This window comes from Fulmarus glacialis, unplaced genomic scaffold (genome assembly GCF_000690835.1).
Source record: "Fulmarus glacialis isolate BGI_N327 unplaced genomic scaffold, ASM69083v1 scaffold18474, whole genome shotgun sequence".
In the NCBI taxonomy this organism is placed as follows: Eukaryota; Metazoa; Chordata; class Aves; order Procellariiformes; family Procellariidae; genus Fulmarus; species Fulmarus glacialis.
This window is the reverse complement of record NW_009206361.1, coordinates 6106-22155: the sequence shown is the minus strand read 5'-3', so window position 1 is coordinate 22155 and position 16050 is coordinate 6106. Positions and strand designations below refer to the sequence as shown.

At 45.1% G+C, this 16050-nt stretch overlaps 1 protein-coding gene across 1 annotated transcript in view; it reads left to right on the top strand.

The window, feature by feature from the left end:
• SLC22A23 (solute carrier family 22, member 23) overlaps positions 1–15783 on the top strand; it is an 87803-nt gene extending 72020 nt beyond the window's left edge. Inside the window, exons 5-8 of the mRNA XM_009575722.1 lie at positions 7683–7785; positions 10879–11111; positions 13789–13821; positions 15656–15783. Of these exons, the coding sequence (XP_009574017.1) occupies positions 7683–7785; positions 10879–11111; positions 13789–13821; positions 15656–15783 (497 nt within the window). The remainder of the gene's footprint in view (positions 1–7682; positions 7786–10878; positions 11112–13788; positions 13822–15655) is intronic.
• The last annotated feature ends 267 nt before the right edge of the window (positions 15784–16050 follow it).

Genomic DNA, 16050 nt, shown 5'->3' with positions numbered 1-16050 from the left:
CTTTCCCTAATAGAAGAGAGTAACTCTCCCTACAAAGCTTTACTCATATCCTTAGACCATCATACCTACAACTACACTACTGTTTTGAAGCTTGTGGTAGATGAAGAGCCAGGCGTATTAGGCAGAGAAAGAAAGCAAGTTCCCTGGCCCCATAATACAGGTAACTCCGTGTGATGCTACTACGTACAAACCTGCCAGATGTGTTCCTTTACCAGATCCTGTTTCTTGGTTGTATGGTGCCAAACTTAAATATCCCATGCAAGTTCCAGGGGGTAGGCAGGTAAATGTGGGAAATTTAGTTAAAACAGTTCAAGGTGCTACTTGAAGGCAGCCTTTAAGTCTTAAAAAGGACTGTGTGCCAGCCACAGAGATTTCCATCTCACAAAACCAGCCAGTGATTTCTGTTGCCCTCTTGTATGTTAAATCAGCTTTCAGGAGGGGCTGGGTTTCTCCTGGTGGTCTCCTGTTGTCCAAGAGCAGGAACGGATGGCGTTTGTGCAACTCTTTCAGGACATGCAGTATGTGATAAATAGCGAGTAACAAGAATAAAACTGATCAGTGTGCGTCGTCTTCTGCTGACTAGGTCTAAGGCAATGGAAGAGGAGAGCCCATGCGTGCCCTGACTGTATCCCTGGCGAGGGCAGTAGTGACCTCTGACAGCAGCAGGGTTTGGAGGGGACAGGGGGAGAAAGGGAGCGCTCTACTGAGGACGTGCCTTTTGGTGCCACTGGGAACAGCCAAATATGTTAGAAAATTTTAAAAAAAAAAAAAAAAAAAAAAAAGGGGGGGGGGGGGGTCAGCCTCTGTTGAATGACTCTTTCTCACCAGTTGAGTCCTCTGCAGACTCTCGCTGGCCGCGCTCCAGCCTGTCGCAGCTGCTCTGTGCCCGGTTGGCACACTGGCTCCTTGTCCGCAGTCCTGCCTTTCCTGCCGGAGGAGCCGGCTTTACAGGGCAGGGAACCACATGCGGAGGGCTGGCAGCAAGCCCTGGCCCTGCCGGTGCTCCCCCGGCCCACGTGCACCGAGAGGGGAGAGGACAGGTGAGTCTGGATGCAGATGTGAGGTGTCAGGAGAGGAGACCTCGGGAACCAAGCGGAGGCAGAGAGCAGTAAGAGGGACCAGTGGACGGAGAAGAAAGGAAATGGGAGAGTGAAAAGAGTTGTGAGAGCAAAGAATAAAGATAGTTGGAGGGGACTTAGAAGAGCAAAGGCAACAAGGGACTGGGGGGAATTAACGGCTGTAGAGGAAGAGGAGAGGAGAGAGAGACCATGGAGACCAAAGAGGCTGCCATCATTTGCTTCCCCCTCCCTCCAGAACAAGCTGTTGAGCCCAAGGATTCAGTCTCAGCACTCTTCTCTTGTGAAATCCGCTCCTAAAATGTGAGCAGTAAGAGGGACCAGTGGACGGAGAAGAAAGGAAATGGGAGAGTGAAAAGAGTTGTCAGAGCAAAGATTCATGCTCAGCACTCTTCTCTTGTGAAATCCGCTCCTAAAATGTGTGTCTCACCCCTCCGTACTGCCCAACTCACCTGCTCTGCCTGCTGAGGTTTCCTCCATAGCTCTGGCAGTAGATAGCAGCAATGCATGTCTAGATAATCTGAAACCTCCTGATGGCCCAGATGCGGCTCCACACAATGACATTTGAGGTATTCTTTGTGTTATGTTTGGGTGGTTTTTTTTTAATGTTGGTAATGTTAGAGGAATGTAAATGTTGACAAGTCACACTCTGGGAAATGCAAGAAGTCAGGTTGCCTGGGCAACCCTTGCTTGGCCTCCTGGCATGAAGGCATGATGAGACAGCCTTTAATAACATTATTACGACCTATTTTTTCCACAGGGCATAGGATGGACGAATCAGTGCATAGGATGGACGATGCTGTGGGAATGAAGCTGTTGTCTGTTCCTCATTTGTTGCAGAATTTGGAAGGTGTGTAGTGAATGAGGCAGAGGGTTGCAGAAGGAAGGAGGACAGTCTTGGGGAAATGAAGCTGAATGCCTCCTGAAGAGCTGTACTCATGCCCTGTGTCTGCCAGGGATGTCCTTGTACAATGATGGAAATTTCCCTGGAATCAGGCTCTTCCAGTGCTGTCACTAATCACAATTTCTTCAGTGTCTGTCTCTAGCATGTAATTCTGGGGCTGGATTTGCAGAAAGCTGGAGCATTTATATCGGCGCCTACAAGGGGTATTGCTGCATGATTTTTCTCATTCTGGACACAATTCCTCTGTATTTTATCTCCCTGCCTGCAAAACAGGAATAATCTTTGTCCTTACTCTTACAAGAAGGTGGTGGAGATAATTTTATTGGTATTTGTGAAGTAATGAATATTCTGACAGCACTGTAGGAATGTCTCTGAGGAAACCTATGATTTTGTATTCACTGGGAAGTTTGGATCATAAGGCTGAGGGGCACATGTTGAATGGGAAAGGTAGAGACATCATTAATAGCTGCCCATTTGCTGACTGCAGTGAGCATTCTGGGGAAAAAACTAATGTGTGATCATCTAATTAAGTGCTGTATCATAATGCATATGAGCAACTGAAGATTCCAATGGCAACCTTATGTCTGGCTTTTCCTATCTTTTTTTGAATGTAATTAGAAATACAGGATTGAAACAAATTATTGCAATCAGTCCTTTGCTATTATAGTCATCGAGTTACACAGTTGCTCTCAAGAAATGAGCTTCATTTTAAATGCTGTTAGTATTTATGCCCCGTGCTTTTGCTGGAAGGCCATTCCAGAATCCAAATTGCTCTTGTAGTAGCATACATTTTAGCATTCAGTTCAAATACACTATGGCTGTCCAGGTTCTTCATCTTCTTTCCCTTCCCATTTGCTCCTGTCTGTGACTATCTTTATCTTAAATCTCTTTTTCTCTTTTCCCATGCTGTGTGAGCAGACAGCAGCTCCATTCCTTTGTTGAGCTGAAGTTCTCCTCTGTCTCCTCTCCTTTTATAAATAGGCTTGCCAAGGCTTTAGTTTCTTAAACTTTGATGACCAGAATTGTAAAAGAGCACCAGTATTTCATTGTCTGAACTGCAAATACCTCATGGACACAACAAACTGGTGCCTTATAGTCACTTGTGATCAAGTAGTATATAACCAAGTCCAACGCAGTATTATCTTCCAGCAGAAGCATTTCCCATTAGTCCCTGAGTGTCTTACCTTGTATTTTGCATTTTTTTTATTTGCTTTTGCCACACACGGTCTCAAGCTTACCCAGTTCCCTCTGATATCCCGTTTCTGTGCTGTACTGCTGGCAGTGCCTCACTTTGTCACCAGCAGACTTCATTGGCACATTCCTAATGTTTGTGCCAAGCTCCCTAGTGAGGTTATTAAACTAGATTTCTTTTTTTTTGAGAATAAGATGAGTCACCCCGCCACTAACCTCCCGCCATCCGCTTATGATTTCCATTTTTCTACCCCTTATTGCTATCTGCCCATCAATCAGCTCCTTACCCACCTCATAATTTCTGTATGTGACTTGATAGCCTTCAATATTCCTTTACTATTAGGTTTTTCAAAAATGCAATGTATCAGGCTGCTAGTCCTCCATGATTAAAAAAAAAATAAATAAATGAGCACAAAGGGAGTTCGTGGAGACAGAAATCCTGGAAGGTATAAATAACCCTGTGTAGCAATAATTCAGTGTGGCTGTGAGTAGGTTGCTTCAGCTCTGCATTTTGGACCGATCTACCTCCTGCTGCAGAGCTGTCATGCTCCGGGGATTGATTGAGCCTCTGTGCTGGGCTTCCATAGCTCTTTTAATGTTCAAAGAGCTACTGACAGTATCGTTTAGCAGCCAGAAAAATCCAGCAGAAGTCCATCACCACAGGACACTTGTCATTTTGGACATCCTTTTTCGGCAGCTTGATTTGAGCTTTGTCTATTTTGTCTTTGCCAAGTGATGCAGAGGTGGGTGGCTTCATTTGAAGGCTTTAAAGATACTTTCTGATTTTGAAAGCCGTGCTCCTGAAACGCAGAGGATCCCACGAGAATTCAGCAGCGTTGGGAGCTGGGAGCTGGTAGGGTTCCCCTCCCCGTGAGACTTTTAAAGTCTCCCAATGAATGGTTTTAATTTCCACTGAGATATAAAGAGTTAGCTTGTTGACAGTTTTCCTGCCGAGTCCCTGAATAGGAGGCCTAGAGTGTGTGTGGGCTCCGGAGTATGGGAAAACTCAAAATGAGCCTCTGAGTAAATGGGTAAAAATATTTTTTATTTTCCACACTCGCCCTTCTGTAAATCAGTCACAACTGAAACATTTAATGCAAATTCCTTCTGAACTGGTGACTTCAATGCGAAATGAAAGAATAGATTGGGGATGGGGGTAGTTTTCCTGGTGTTATTCCAGTAACTGAGAGCGCAATAGTTTGCTTCCATGGGGTTTTAATAGGCATTGGCTTGACTTCTCTTTTAAGATCTTAACGTTGACCTATGAAGTCCAGACAGCCTAAGAGCAGCGCCGCTCTCTTGATGCCCATCACAGTCAGTCAGAGCAGGTCCTTTCATGCAAAGCAGGCTACCTCCAAAAACAGCGGGCCACTTGAATGAGAGCCAGCCATCACCACCAGTAGGTGATGATTTTTTTGCAAGTCATGTAGCTTATTTGTTGCTATCTGAATGATATTTTAATTACTGTAAATGATTGATTTTGGGGTGGCAGGTGGTTTTTTTTGGAGAACATTTGTCTGGTATATATAGAAATAAAGGATGGAGAAAGTCGTCAGAAAGATAGACGGTGTTGGAGAGTTGGGGAGAGTCATTCATCTGAAGAAGGTGACTTAGATTTGGAGTTTTAATACATCATAGAGGGATGGAGGAGTAAATAGCTGGTAGAGCCAGAAGGCTTTCAGTAAAAAGTCAGGTGCTGTTTGCATTCTTTGGTGTAAAGTTTGAGGCCAGTTTCTTTTTTTTCTTTTTTCTTTCTTTCTTTTTTTCCTCTTTTTTTTGTTTTCTTCTTTTTTTCTGTTTTTTTTTTCTTTTTTTTCTGTTTTTTCTTTAATCCTTGTAATGCAACTACATCTGGAATCTCTTTTGGGACATTTTCGTATAATGATGCTATGTATCCATGGAGTATAACCCCCATCAGAGCAGAAGCAAGAATCTGCTGAAGGGAGACTGCTGCGTGAGGCAGGGTAGAGACGGGGTGAAATCCCTCTCTGTGGGGTCCTCGCTGCAGCTGAAGCAGAGGAATGTGTTTGTCAGTTCACATAACCCACGGGCTGTTCGTTATGTGAGGGTAGAACAGCAGTTCAGTGAAAAACAGTACTGGGAATTAGTTTGGAAGGACTGATTTGTAAGAAAGATTAAAAGGGGGCCTGAGTGCACAGGAGAAGGATGCGTGACAATAAATAAAGAACATATGGATTGTAGCAACCCCTAATGTATGAAAAAAGCAGGAGTGGAGGGCAAAATAATGTTTCGCTCTGCAGAGAAGTGTAACCAAGTTAAGTGTTGCTTCTCTTAATTTTATTAAGTTGTGGCTCGGTAAAGCACATATTGACAATAAAATCTACTTTCTCTTCCCAAAGAAAAAAGTAAAAATTTATTACTTTGAGGGAAAAAAAAAACCAAGTTAAGAAAATCCAAAGAATATGGCATCAGGGACTGTCCTGACAGAGAAAATTAATTACTTTGAGGGAAAAAAAAAACCAAGTTAAGAAAATCCAAAGAATATGGCATCAGGGACTGTCTTCTGCTGACAGAGATGTTTTACTTTGACAGGCCAGATCTGGTCATTCTCAGACAGTTTGAGAGTGAATCCATATGTCCAAATGAAATCTGTGCAATGTGTGTTATTTGGATGGTAGTTTTCATTGTTGCCCTTCAGCTGAAATAGTAAACAGTCATCAACAGCTTTTTGCGACCTTGTGCTGCTTCTAGTGCTTGCTTTGACTTTTCCGCTGTAGAAGGTTTGGCTCGGGCTCAATTACAGGCTTTATAACTATGTTTTATCTAACTGCTTCAGTTGTTCTGAATTATTTTATTCCTGCTTACTCCTTTCCAGAATCTTGCTACAGAAATCATTTTGACCTTGTGCTTTAAGATTAGGTACTATCTTTTTTTATTGCTTTTTTTTTTTTTTAATATAGCCCTGATCCTTTGCTGAGCCTGCTGAGTGCTCCTGTAGTACGAATACTAATTTGAGCAATTTCCTCTTTTGCTCCACCTCTGTTTTTACGCTTTTGTGAGCTTCATGCTGTTTAGATTCTGGGGAGAAATGGATATTACCAGGTAATAAGGAAAGTAGTACAGGAATTTTCTGCTTAAGTACAATCATTAATGTAAAATACCCTTTGCTGCTTTTCTCAGAAGCATTCCCTGGAGTTACTGTAGATAGAAGTCCAGGATTGACCTGTGAGCAGTGAATACCTCAACTATTTGCATATAAATAGTGTTTCTTTGATTTATTATTTTTATGACACAATTTTCAAATAACAGCAGGCAAATGTGTCTTTTGTTTTGTTTGTAAATTGGGGTGATTTATCTCATTTTTTTCCCCCACGGCTTGCTTTTATTTTTCCCTGTCTTGCATCTCTTAAAGAGATTGCTATTCAGTGGAATAAGGCAGAGGTCGGGGCAGGCCAGTGCGGACAACTGAGGACACCCAGGCTAATTGCGTATGCATGAAGGGAATGGATGCGCGGTCCAGAACAGGGCCACGCTACCGCCTTTAAATGCAGTCAGTCTAGAAAGCAGCAGTACAAGCCTTTGCCCTAAAAACCAGTCCTAGTCTATACTCTTGGAGTGCATCGTTTTTGTGATGCTTCTTTATAGCTACAGCTTCTTCTGGTTTTACTGGACTTTATGCCCTTGCAGCTGTCTCACTGATCCAGTAGCTTGGAAACAGTAGTTTTGTTGGCATGCTTAGGTAGGTGTTCAAGCTCTAATCTACTGATATTTGGGAAGTAAGCAGTGCCCTTCATTACTGTCCCGTGCCAGCAAGAATATCAGATGCAATATTCGTGAGGCTTGTGTGTTACTATAGCATTGCAAAGAAAAGTTAGCTTGCAGCCGCCCAGCACTTTAAGGACATGGTGAGGCTTTAGTTCTGAAACGCAAACACAGCTGATGATGCCCAAGGATTTTTCTTTAAGGAAACGTCTTCCGTTTAGGACATCCATCAGAACAATTTTAAATATTTGAAATGGGGGGGGGAAGAGGATGAGCTGACATAGTGTCCTAACCACTTCTTTCTGAAACCTCAAAAGATTCCCACAAAAAACAGGTTTGAGCTCCAGTCCTTTCCATGGCTTTTCAGGTGTTCATTGCAGAAAGGCAGCAGGTCTTGTAACTGCCCAAGCACAGTCCTGCCTGTGGGGGGGGTTTAAAAATTAACGGAATCCTGAAGTTGTTCAGAAAATTTTATATCATGCTTGCTGGGATCAAGCTTTGTACTGCCCCCATTTTACATACACGTTTTAAACTGGGAGAAGGTTTGGGGTGTGAAGGAGTTCTTGGGCAGTTCTTCAGCCCCAAGAAGGTTAAGGGAAGCCTGGAAGAAAAGGAGGAACCCCAAGTGGACTTTAGGCAGGTTGTTCAGCATTTCTATAGCTCCTGTTAGTGTAGTCGATAGTGTCCTGCTCTCCAGAACATCCCTCAGAATATCAGTGGTTCACAAGCAAAGCTTCTTCTTCACATTCTCCTCAGTGAAAGAATAATTTTTATTTGGCTTGTTTCAGAGCTGGAAAAGGAGATCAGCAGGAGACCGAAGAAAGTCTGCATTGTTAAAGTGGTGGGAACAAGGAACCTGTGGAAAAACATCGTAGTATTGTGTGTGAACTCGTAAGTCCAATCTCTTTCTGTTTGAATAGTTCTGTGGTTGGTGAACTGGAAGCAATAACGGGAAATGATAGAAGAGATCCTCTGTTTCCTGGTGTGGGACCCTTCACTACTGTCTCTGATAAATGATCCTGGAAAAACACCGGCTGTTGCAGGGAATTATTTTTTTATGGCAAGCGTGGAGGAACTCACTGGCTGTTTCAGGCAGCAGCACCACGTGTCTTCTCAGGTGTCGTGCTGCAAGTGCATTGCTGTCACCAGTGGTCTTGCATGGCCACGTGCTGGTACATGCTCACGCATGCAGACATCTGCTGCTCGCATCCTGGGTGGGATTTTTGAAATCATTAATGCCATAGGAGCGCAAGTTCCAGTTGTTTACATCCGATCTAGCTGTGTGGCAGATGAAGATGTTGCTTGCCAGTAAATACAAGCTTGCTGTTGTGTAACAGCTGTCCTTGATAGGTCTTAAAAAGCAGATTACAAAGTGCTGCAGCACTCCCAAATCATGTACGGGGCACGCAGGGAGAATGTGCAGTCTCACACAGAGCAATGTGATGCCTGCGTCCTAAGGCTTCGGCTTGGGCATGCTTACGTGAGCAAAACCAGGCATCTGCCTGAGGGTTTTGCAGGTTACAGGCTCTGAGACCTTCTGTCCAGAACTGAGCACCTTGTAAAGAGGAGATAGATGGGCTGCAAATTTAACCTCTAACCAAACCCAACTTCTGGGAGGGCAGCGGCAGTGGATTTTCTAATTTTTCGATCTTATAAAATGCCCATTTGAATTCCTTTTGTGATTTTTTTCAAATGGGAGGTGGGAGAAGACTGGAAATCCTCCATGCTTTGCTCTGTTCAGAAGTACGTAGCTCTCTTGTGGCTTTTTCTTCATCACCTCAGGGCCCTACTCTGCAGCCTTCACTCCTGTTAACAGGCTCATGGATCGGTCATAACCCAGAGAGGACAGCCCCTGTGCTGGGCAGATAGTCACCCAGAGGCACGCGGACTTCAGGGGTCGGTCTCCAGCGTTACCGGGATTGCAGAACCAGCTCTGGTTTTATGGGTTTTGTGTCTCTCTCCCACCTACCAGTGGGTGACTCTCTCTGTTCTGAAACAGTGTTTTCCTCTTAGGGTGAGCTGGTAGATTTAATAGCCAGTGTTAACGGTGTTTGTGAAAAATGTTTATGTGAGGAATTCTCCCCTTCTCCCTCACCCTTTTTAATTACGGACGTTTGGAAATTCCCTAAACCAAAACTAGGCAGCCCAAAGAATAACTTCTGGCAATAGCACACGGAGGCTGTTTGCCGTCCAAGTAGAGCGTGAAGCAGATGTGTGTTTGAGGAAATAGCTTTCATGTTTGTTTTTAGGGGGTGGAAAAAAAACCTATTTAATTTTAATTCTGTTATTCCTATTAGATTCCTATTAGATGGCTGTGCTAAATTTTAGTAGTTTGGAACATGGAGAAGGAACCTTTTGCAGGGAATGATAAGACATCAAGGGAGATAAATGTATTTAGTTTTAAAAGCAGCTGTTCTGAGCTGCCTGGCAAGTTAAGATGATAGAGTAATTCCTGGGAAAGCAAAGTCCAAATGATACGTTAATTTAGTTTATAGGTCATGGCCTAAATAACAACTTCAGCAAGTGTGTTTGCATGCACAGAAGAGAAAGAGAGAAGATACGCACTGGTGAACTCTGCCCTCTTATTAATATTGTTTTGCTGATTAATATTTCTCATATGGGAGGAGTCAGTTATAATTTAGATATCCAAAGCAAATGACATTCTTGTATAACAGCAAGTACTTGTGCTAGGTTTTTATCAGGAGGAAGGTGTTTGATATTGGGGGTGTATTTTTGAACTACAACATTGATTCACAAGATCACAGGAGAAATTCCCCAGGCCCTGGGCTGTCATGTACTCAGCGATTGCGTATTCCCCCAACTGTTTCTTATGCTTATATTAATATCCAGTTTACACTGACAGATTCCTGACCTTCAGGAGGATAGAGGTGTATCAGTGTAATGTCCCTGCCATTCAGCCCTGGATCTGTCCCTGCCGCTCTGTCAGGCACAATTAATTTGTGACATGAGGTTTGTCTGGTCTAAATGCCAGGGACAGGAGGCCCTTCCCTGCAGGGGTATTTGTGCTACGACGGGGGCAGCTGGGAGCATTGACCTCCTGTAGCAGCTCTGCTGCAGTTTTGCACCACGTCACGGGTGATACTGGGACTTCTCATACAACTTCTGTACCTGCAGCCCCCTGCTTTTTTCTTTTTTCCTCTTCTTCCTCTTCTTCCTCTTCTTCCTCTTCTTCCTCTTCTTCCTCTTCTTCCTCTTCTTCCTCTTCTTCCTCTTCTTCCTCTTTTCTGGGGGAGTGGGGGGGGACAGGAGATAGAGGAGTGAAATTGAGTGGCAAGATGTTGATCACGGGCATCACAGAGAAACTTTTAAAAGAAGGTGAGACACATTGCTATGAAGGGTGCTGTAACTGTGTAGACTGAATTAGGGCTTATTGTTTCATCATTGTAATAATCGTTGCAGCACATGTGACTTCAAATACTCATTTCTAAGGGGTTTTCAGTTGTAACAAGTTAGCTTGGGAAGTGAGATGCAATCTTTAGTACGACCAAATGCCACAGACAGGCGGGTCTTCCTGGAAGACACATCTGTATTGCACAGTGTTTTCCTGTCCAAGCACACAGGCTGCTTCATAGCTGGCTCTGTGGCTGTCAGCAGATGCACTGAGAACAGCGAGATGTCCTTCTCAAGATAGGGTTCTCGAATACACTGGGAAAACCAATCACGCACTAGAAGTCCTTGTAAAGTTGCTCATACCCCAGTCGTACCACAAGCAACAGCTATATGAATAAAGCCAGTAGATTGCAAATATCTGGTTGAATAGAGGTTTTTATTTTGCTTCTTTTGATCATTGCTTATTTTTACAGTAGCACCTAGAAGTCCGAGATGAGTCTTTTTGCACTAGGTGGTGTATTCCTGCAGCGGAAGAAATTCTTCCTGCATTAACGTGTTCCTAGACTGAATTACGTTGCAGTGCGTGGCTGCCCTCTCAGAAATGATCTCCTCTTGCCCTCTCCTGTTTCCTAGGCTGACTGGTTACGGCATACACCACTGTTTCGCAAAAAGCATGATGGGGCATGAAGCAAAGATGGCGATTACCCACAACTTCTATGCGGACTACTACACCATGGCTGGGATTGCGCTGGCATCCTGCTTGGCCATGTGCCCGGTGGTCGGGTTTCTGGGGAGGAGAGGAGGACTCCTGCTTTTCATGATCCTTACAGCCCTGGCGTCGCTTCTGCAGCTGGGCCTTCTCAACTGTAAGTTGGAGACGAGAGCTTTTCAGGACCACACGAGTTTGACATGCAAACAAAGGACCAGGAAATATTAGCATTTCCTTTGCCTTTCTCAGGTTTGACACGCCGTACACCTGCTTAGTTTAAAAAGCTAAATTTGAAGGATTCCCCAAACACTTGTTGTCTTAGGTTCATTAACAAAAGGCATTGTGTTCTGGATGAGTCCCCGTGGTGAAGCTCGTTGAGCATTGGTGCTGCTTCTAGGGCTGTCACTTAAAAATAAACAAACAAACAAAAAACACTTTTAATTTTATTTCAGTGAAATAGCCTCTGGGGAAAGAGCTGGGTAGGGATTTGGAAGGGAAAACTTTCCCACTTGACTCTGCTTCTCAAATGGCCTCTAAACCATCAGAATTTAAAGTAGTAGGTGTATATCCTCTGCCTGCTCTGAGCATCTTGCTATGTGCAAGTAATATACACGTAGCATGGAAATATGCAGCTGAAAGACCGTACTTTTAAGATGATATGTATGTATAGTCCATGTGAACGTATACACATGATTTTGTGAGGTGACACAGCTTTTCAAATGGGTTGTTCCTGCCAAAAGCAAGCGTGTCCCACCTCCTCCTTTGCAGGCGGTGACCTTTCTCTGGCCCTTTTGAGCTGCTTCAGCTATTAAAACTGCTACAGAAATATTCCCTTTCCTTTTTTAATTTTATTTTCTTGCCTTAATTTTCTGTTGGTTGAGGAAGTTGAACTTGATGGATAAGAGAGGTAGGTGTTGAAGCAGAGGGAAAGCGGGATGTGCTTTGCCACTCTCACAGTTGCCAACCATTAGACCCCTGTCCCATGAAACCTCACCCCAAGGAAGGTAGAAGAGGGTTGAGATGCTTTGGACAAACTGGATATGAGACAAACGCCAGAACACTGGTCATTGCTGGTTTTCGTTTCTAAGTTTAGAAATAATAAAGGGCTTTAATGAGAAAGAGTTTTTTGCATTCAGGATGGAAAGATTTCACATTCCCGTATGCTGAAGGCAGCCCTAAACCAGCAAGAATTGTCCATATTTACAGACCGTATTTCCTGAAAGCATTTACTAAGTTAACCTTCAGCGAACACGCTATTTGTGGTAGTGTAGGAGGGAAACAGGGAACCTCTTTCATGAAATGGAGGAAACTCCCAAATTGTGTGTGTTTGCTCCCAGCTTGGCACAGGTGTTTACATTGCCTTTGAGCACATATTTACCATGTCCAGCAGTCCCAGCTGAGAGAGGGAGAAGCCTCCTGGCTCCACCTCATCCCCAGCCCATTGACGGACTGTGACCCTTCACATCCAGATGCCCACCCTGCGTGTGTGCGACCTCCCAAAACTCCACGTTCTTGTGGTGGTGTCCATCAGGGTCTCTCTACACTAGAAGTGTCTAATTATTTTTTTTAAGGATGTCAGATGTTTGTTGAGGCTGTTGAGGTAATAAACATGCAATTGCTTAGTGAAGAGAAAGTGTGCCAGAGCCATTAGTCTGCTCCAGAGCCACAAAAATCTGGTTGCAGTTTTTCAACACAAAAAAGGGATGAGGGAGGTGGGGAGGAACACCTGTAGGAATCATTACAACCTTTTCCATAATGGGTTTAGGTGGTTTTGTGAACAAAGTTGCTAAAACTAAGAGCAGTCATGGGCTCTAGGTGCGATCTGCTACATTGGCATCTAGACTTCTCTCAATGCCGTGCACCCATCGGCCTTCCCCGCTCTGCCCTCGCCCCTTTCTTTGTGAGAAGAGGAGGGGAAGGCAGCCTTGAACTTCAGAGCAGCTCATCTCCCTCCCCTCTAGACCATGCCCCCTTCTTCCTCAGAAAAGCTATACAGTGTTTGGAGAGAAGCAGTGACCCTGCTGATTATGAAATCTGTTACAGCCTCCTGCGTGTTTTAGCTTAGCATAATTTGGGTGTAATTAGCAAATTACAGAAAATTACAGAAATCAGAATTTGAGGGAGAGGGGTATTCTCTATCAGTAGCAAACCTGTGGCGGACCTTGAGGTTTGCTGTTTGGCCCTTCCTCCGGACCTCAGGGTGTCACCTGGGATGTCGCAGGCGCCTGGTGGGAGATCACCAGCAGAGCTGTGCCCAGCTTCTGCCGCTGCCCTTCCCCTTGCTGCCCAGTACTGCCGTGTGCTCCTTTGCGGTTAGGACACATGGCAGCTGGTGGCTAGCATGACACATGGACCACCAGCTCAGGCTTTTGGCGAGAAATAGGTCTCCCACCGCTGTGATGATGCTGATGCCCAGAGTTTTGCTCTCTAACTAAAGCCTCTGTTGGCCATTCCCTCGGGGCTGCAGCACAAGAGCAGTTTCTCTTCTCCTCCCTCGTTAGCGACAAAGAGGCCTTTGTGTTAATGCCAGTGGTAATTCTGGGGCTCTTAAAAATGCTTTACTGCTGGGTTTCTTATCACTCTCTCATTAGCATGCTGTCCTCCAGCTGAAAGGGGCCTGGAAACAGCATGTCCTATCTGGTGGCCGTGGGAAGATGTGCCAGTCACGGCACGGGAAAGGAGGAGTGTGTGGGGGGCTAGAGTGGCATGTGGGATTTACCATTTTTTTTTCTTTTCCTTTGGATAAATAAGTATGTAACAACAGTATGTTCTTGTTTTCTCTCCATTTCTCTCTTATTTTTATATTACTCTAACTTCTGTGATCTTGGATCCAGTGATCGGAAAATACAGTCAACTTCCAGACTCAGGTATGGTTTACAGATGAGTCTGCATCGCGCAGGAAGCGCTCCCCCGGCAGCGGGTAGATCTGAAAGGCCGGGGCCAAAGCACCCAGAGCAGAGCTGCTGCTGCACAGGGGTGCAGGGGGAAAGCCCACTTCTACACAGTGCTTTGGGACCCCGCTTGTAGATAGGCCTGTTTGTTTATATGCAGTCTCTTGGTGTAGCATCCCCTCCACATAGTCTGACTCGCCTCTGCATGTCAAGAGAGGGTGCAGAGGTCCCCCAAGGTTTATTTTTAGATACGGGGCAGGGCTTTCTCAGAAAGTCTCCTTCTCAGAAGCAACATTCCCAGTTCGATCTCTTCCAGAAAGACCTGAGATGCCAAAGTCCCTTCCGATAAGGGGACTTAGGCACCTTAGAAAATACTGCCCTGGGCACCTTATCCCAGCCTGAAGTACTGTAATAGCAGTGCAGTGACAGGTTACAGGAGAACAAAATTTACCCTTCTGTATTTGATTTAACGGACCTGTCCTTGCCCAGCTTTTCCAAGGTCTGTTCTGCTGAGCAGTCACGACTCCCTGTGGGGTCAGTGGCTCAGCCTCACCCACTGTGCAAGAGTTGCCAGGGAGCCTCAGAGAACCGTAATTTGCAAGGTGCCATGCTCACGTCCTTATCTGCTGGCAGTATTTGCTCTGTCCCCCAGACTTGGGGTGCATTGCAGAAAGGGCTTAGTCCTGAGCAGGCTGTAGCACGTTTCAGAAGTTGTAACTTAAGAGCTCCTGAATACCTTTTGCTCTCCTGAGAGCTGATATATTCAGCAAGAACAAAAGCAGGTGTTACTTTTCGTTGGATCCAACCCAGAAAGTGCACTTGCTTGGGGCTGCACGCTGCTGAGCAGCCTTTTCTCTGGGCAGATCTTGGGACTTGGCTGGAGGAAGGTGGGGGGCATTGGCTGCAAAGCTCCAGTCCTTTCCCCAGCGCTCCTGTTAGGCACAATGTATTTCCCTCGTATGGTGCAATAGTCTCTGTGAACAATGGCCTCCTTGCTGGCCGGGATGGGCCACATGAGTTTGTACAACCCTGGATCAGATAATCCGCTCCTGCATGCAGAAGGTGGCGAGCAGGGATCAAGTGAGGGATGTATTGTCATTGTGGCCAGGAGACAGTTTCCTTTAGCTTTGTTTAGATTTACTGGGGTTTCTCCCTGTGCTTGATAGATACTGTTTGCTCCCAGAAACCTTGCTGCCATCCAGCTGTGAAATGATTGAGCAAACAGCCTTGCTGGTCACGGTGACTTAGGGGAGTGCTTCACCGTCCTTGGCATCGGCTTTTCTCGCCCCGAGTTGTCAGGCGAAGGCTGTCAAGCTGAGGGTTACGACAGAGTTTGCAGACTGATCACGTGCAGGGGCTTAGCACAGAGATGGGAGCACTTTTATTTCTTTCTCCTCTTGTCCTGCGAGCCTCTCCAGTGCCTAAGCCACCGAGCTGTACCAGATGTTTGGCAGCTTGATGAACGCTGCCTGCCTCCGCTTGTCTGTCAAACGTGGGAGGGAAGTGGCTGGTGCCTAAAAGACTGCCCAAAGATGTGTTTTTTCTTGGGTTTTACCTTTTTGTGGTGGCTGGGCATAAATAATTCAGAGATCGCTGCCATTTTTGGCATGACATCATGATTTTTTTCACGTATGTTTGTGTCTCAGGTGCTTGGGGAATGGATTTTATAAATACCAGTTTTAAATTAGTATTACAAAAATGACTCAAATTCTTGTCTAGGGAGGATGAGTAACATGAACCTATTTTCTTGTTTTCTTCCTTGGAAGTTTGGCCTCATTCTCACTTTTTATGAACACGCTTGTCTTGACAGGTATGAGTGACAGCGTCAAAGACAAATTCTCTACCGCGTTTTCCATCGTGGGTATGTTTTCTTCGCATGCCGTTGGAAGCCTCAGCGTGTTCTTCTGTGCTGAAATCACACCCACAGTAATCAGGTGAGACATTGGAGCCCCCCTCTTCAAAGGATGGGGATGAAATTGTCCTCATTTAATTGATAACTGGCTGTGTAACTTAACACATGGTATGGGAGGGGGAATCCTCCATAACTGGAGACGTCGCAGCAATTTTTGGGTCACTCTTTAATTTAATGTGGCTGCAGTCAGTCTGCCTAAATAAATGCCCGTCTGTAGACAGAGAGGCTTTGTTTCCGATGGCTCCACCTTGTGTCCCATCGTGGTGATCATCAGCAGGCCAGGCATCATATGA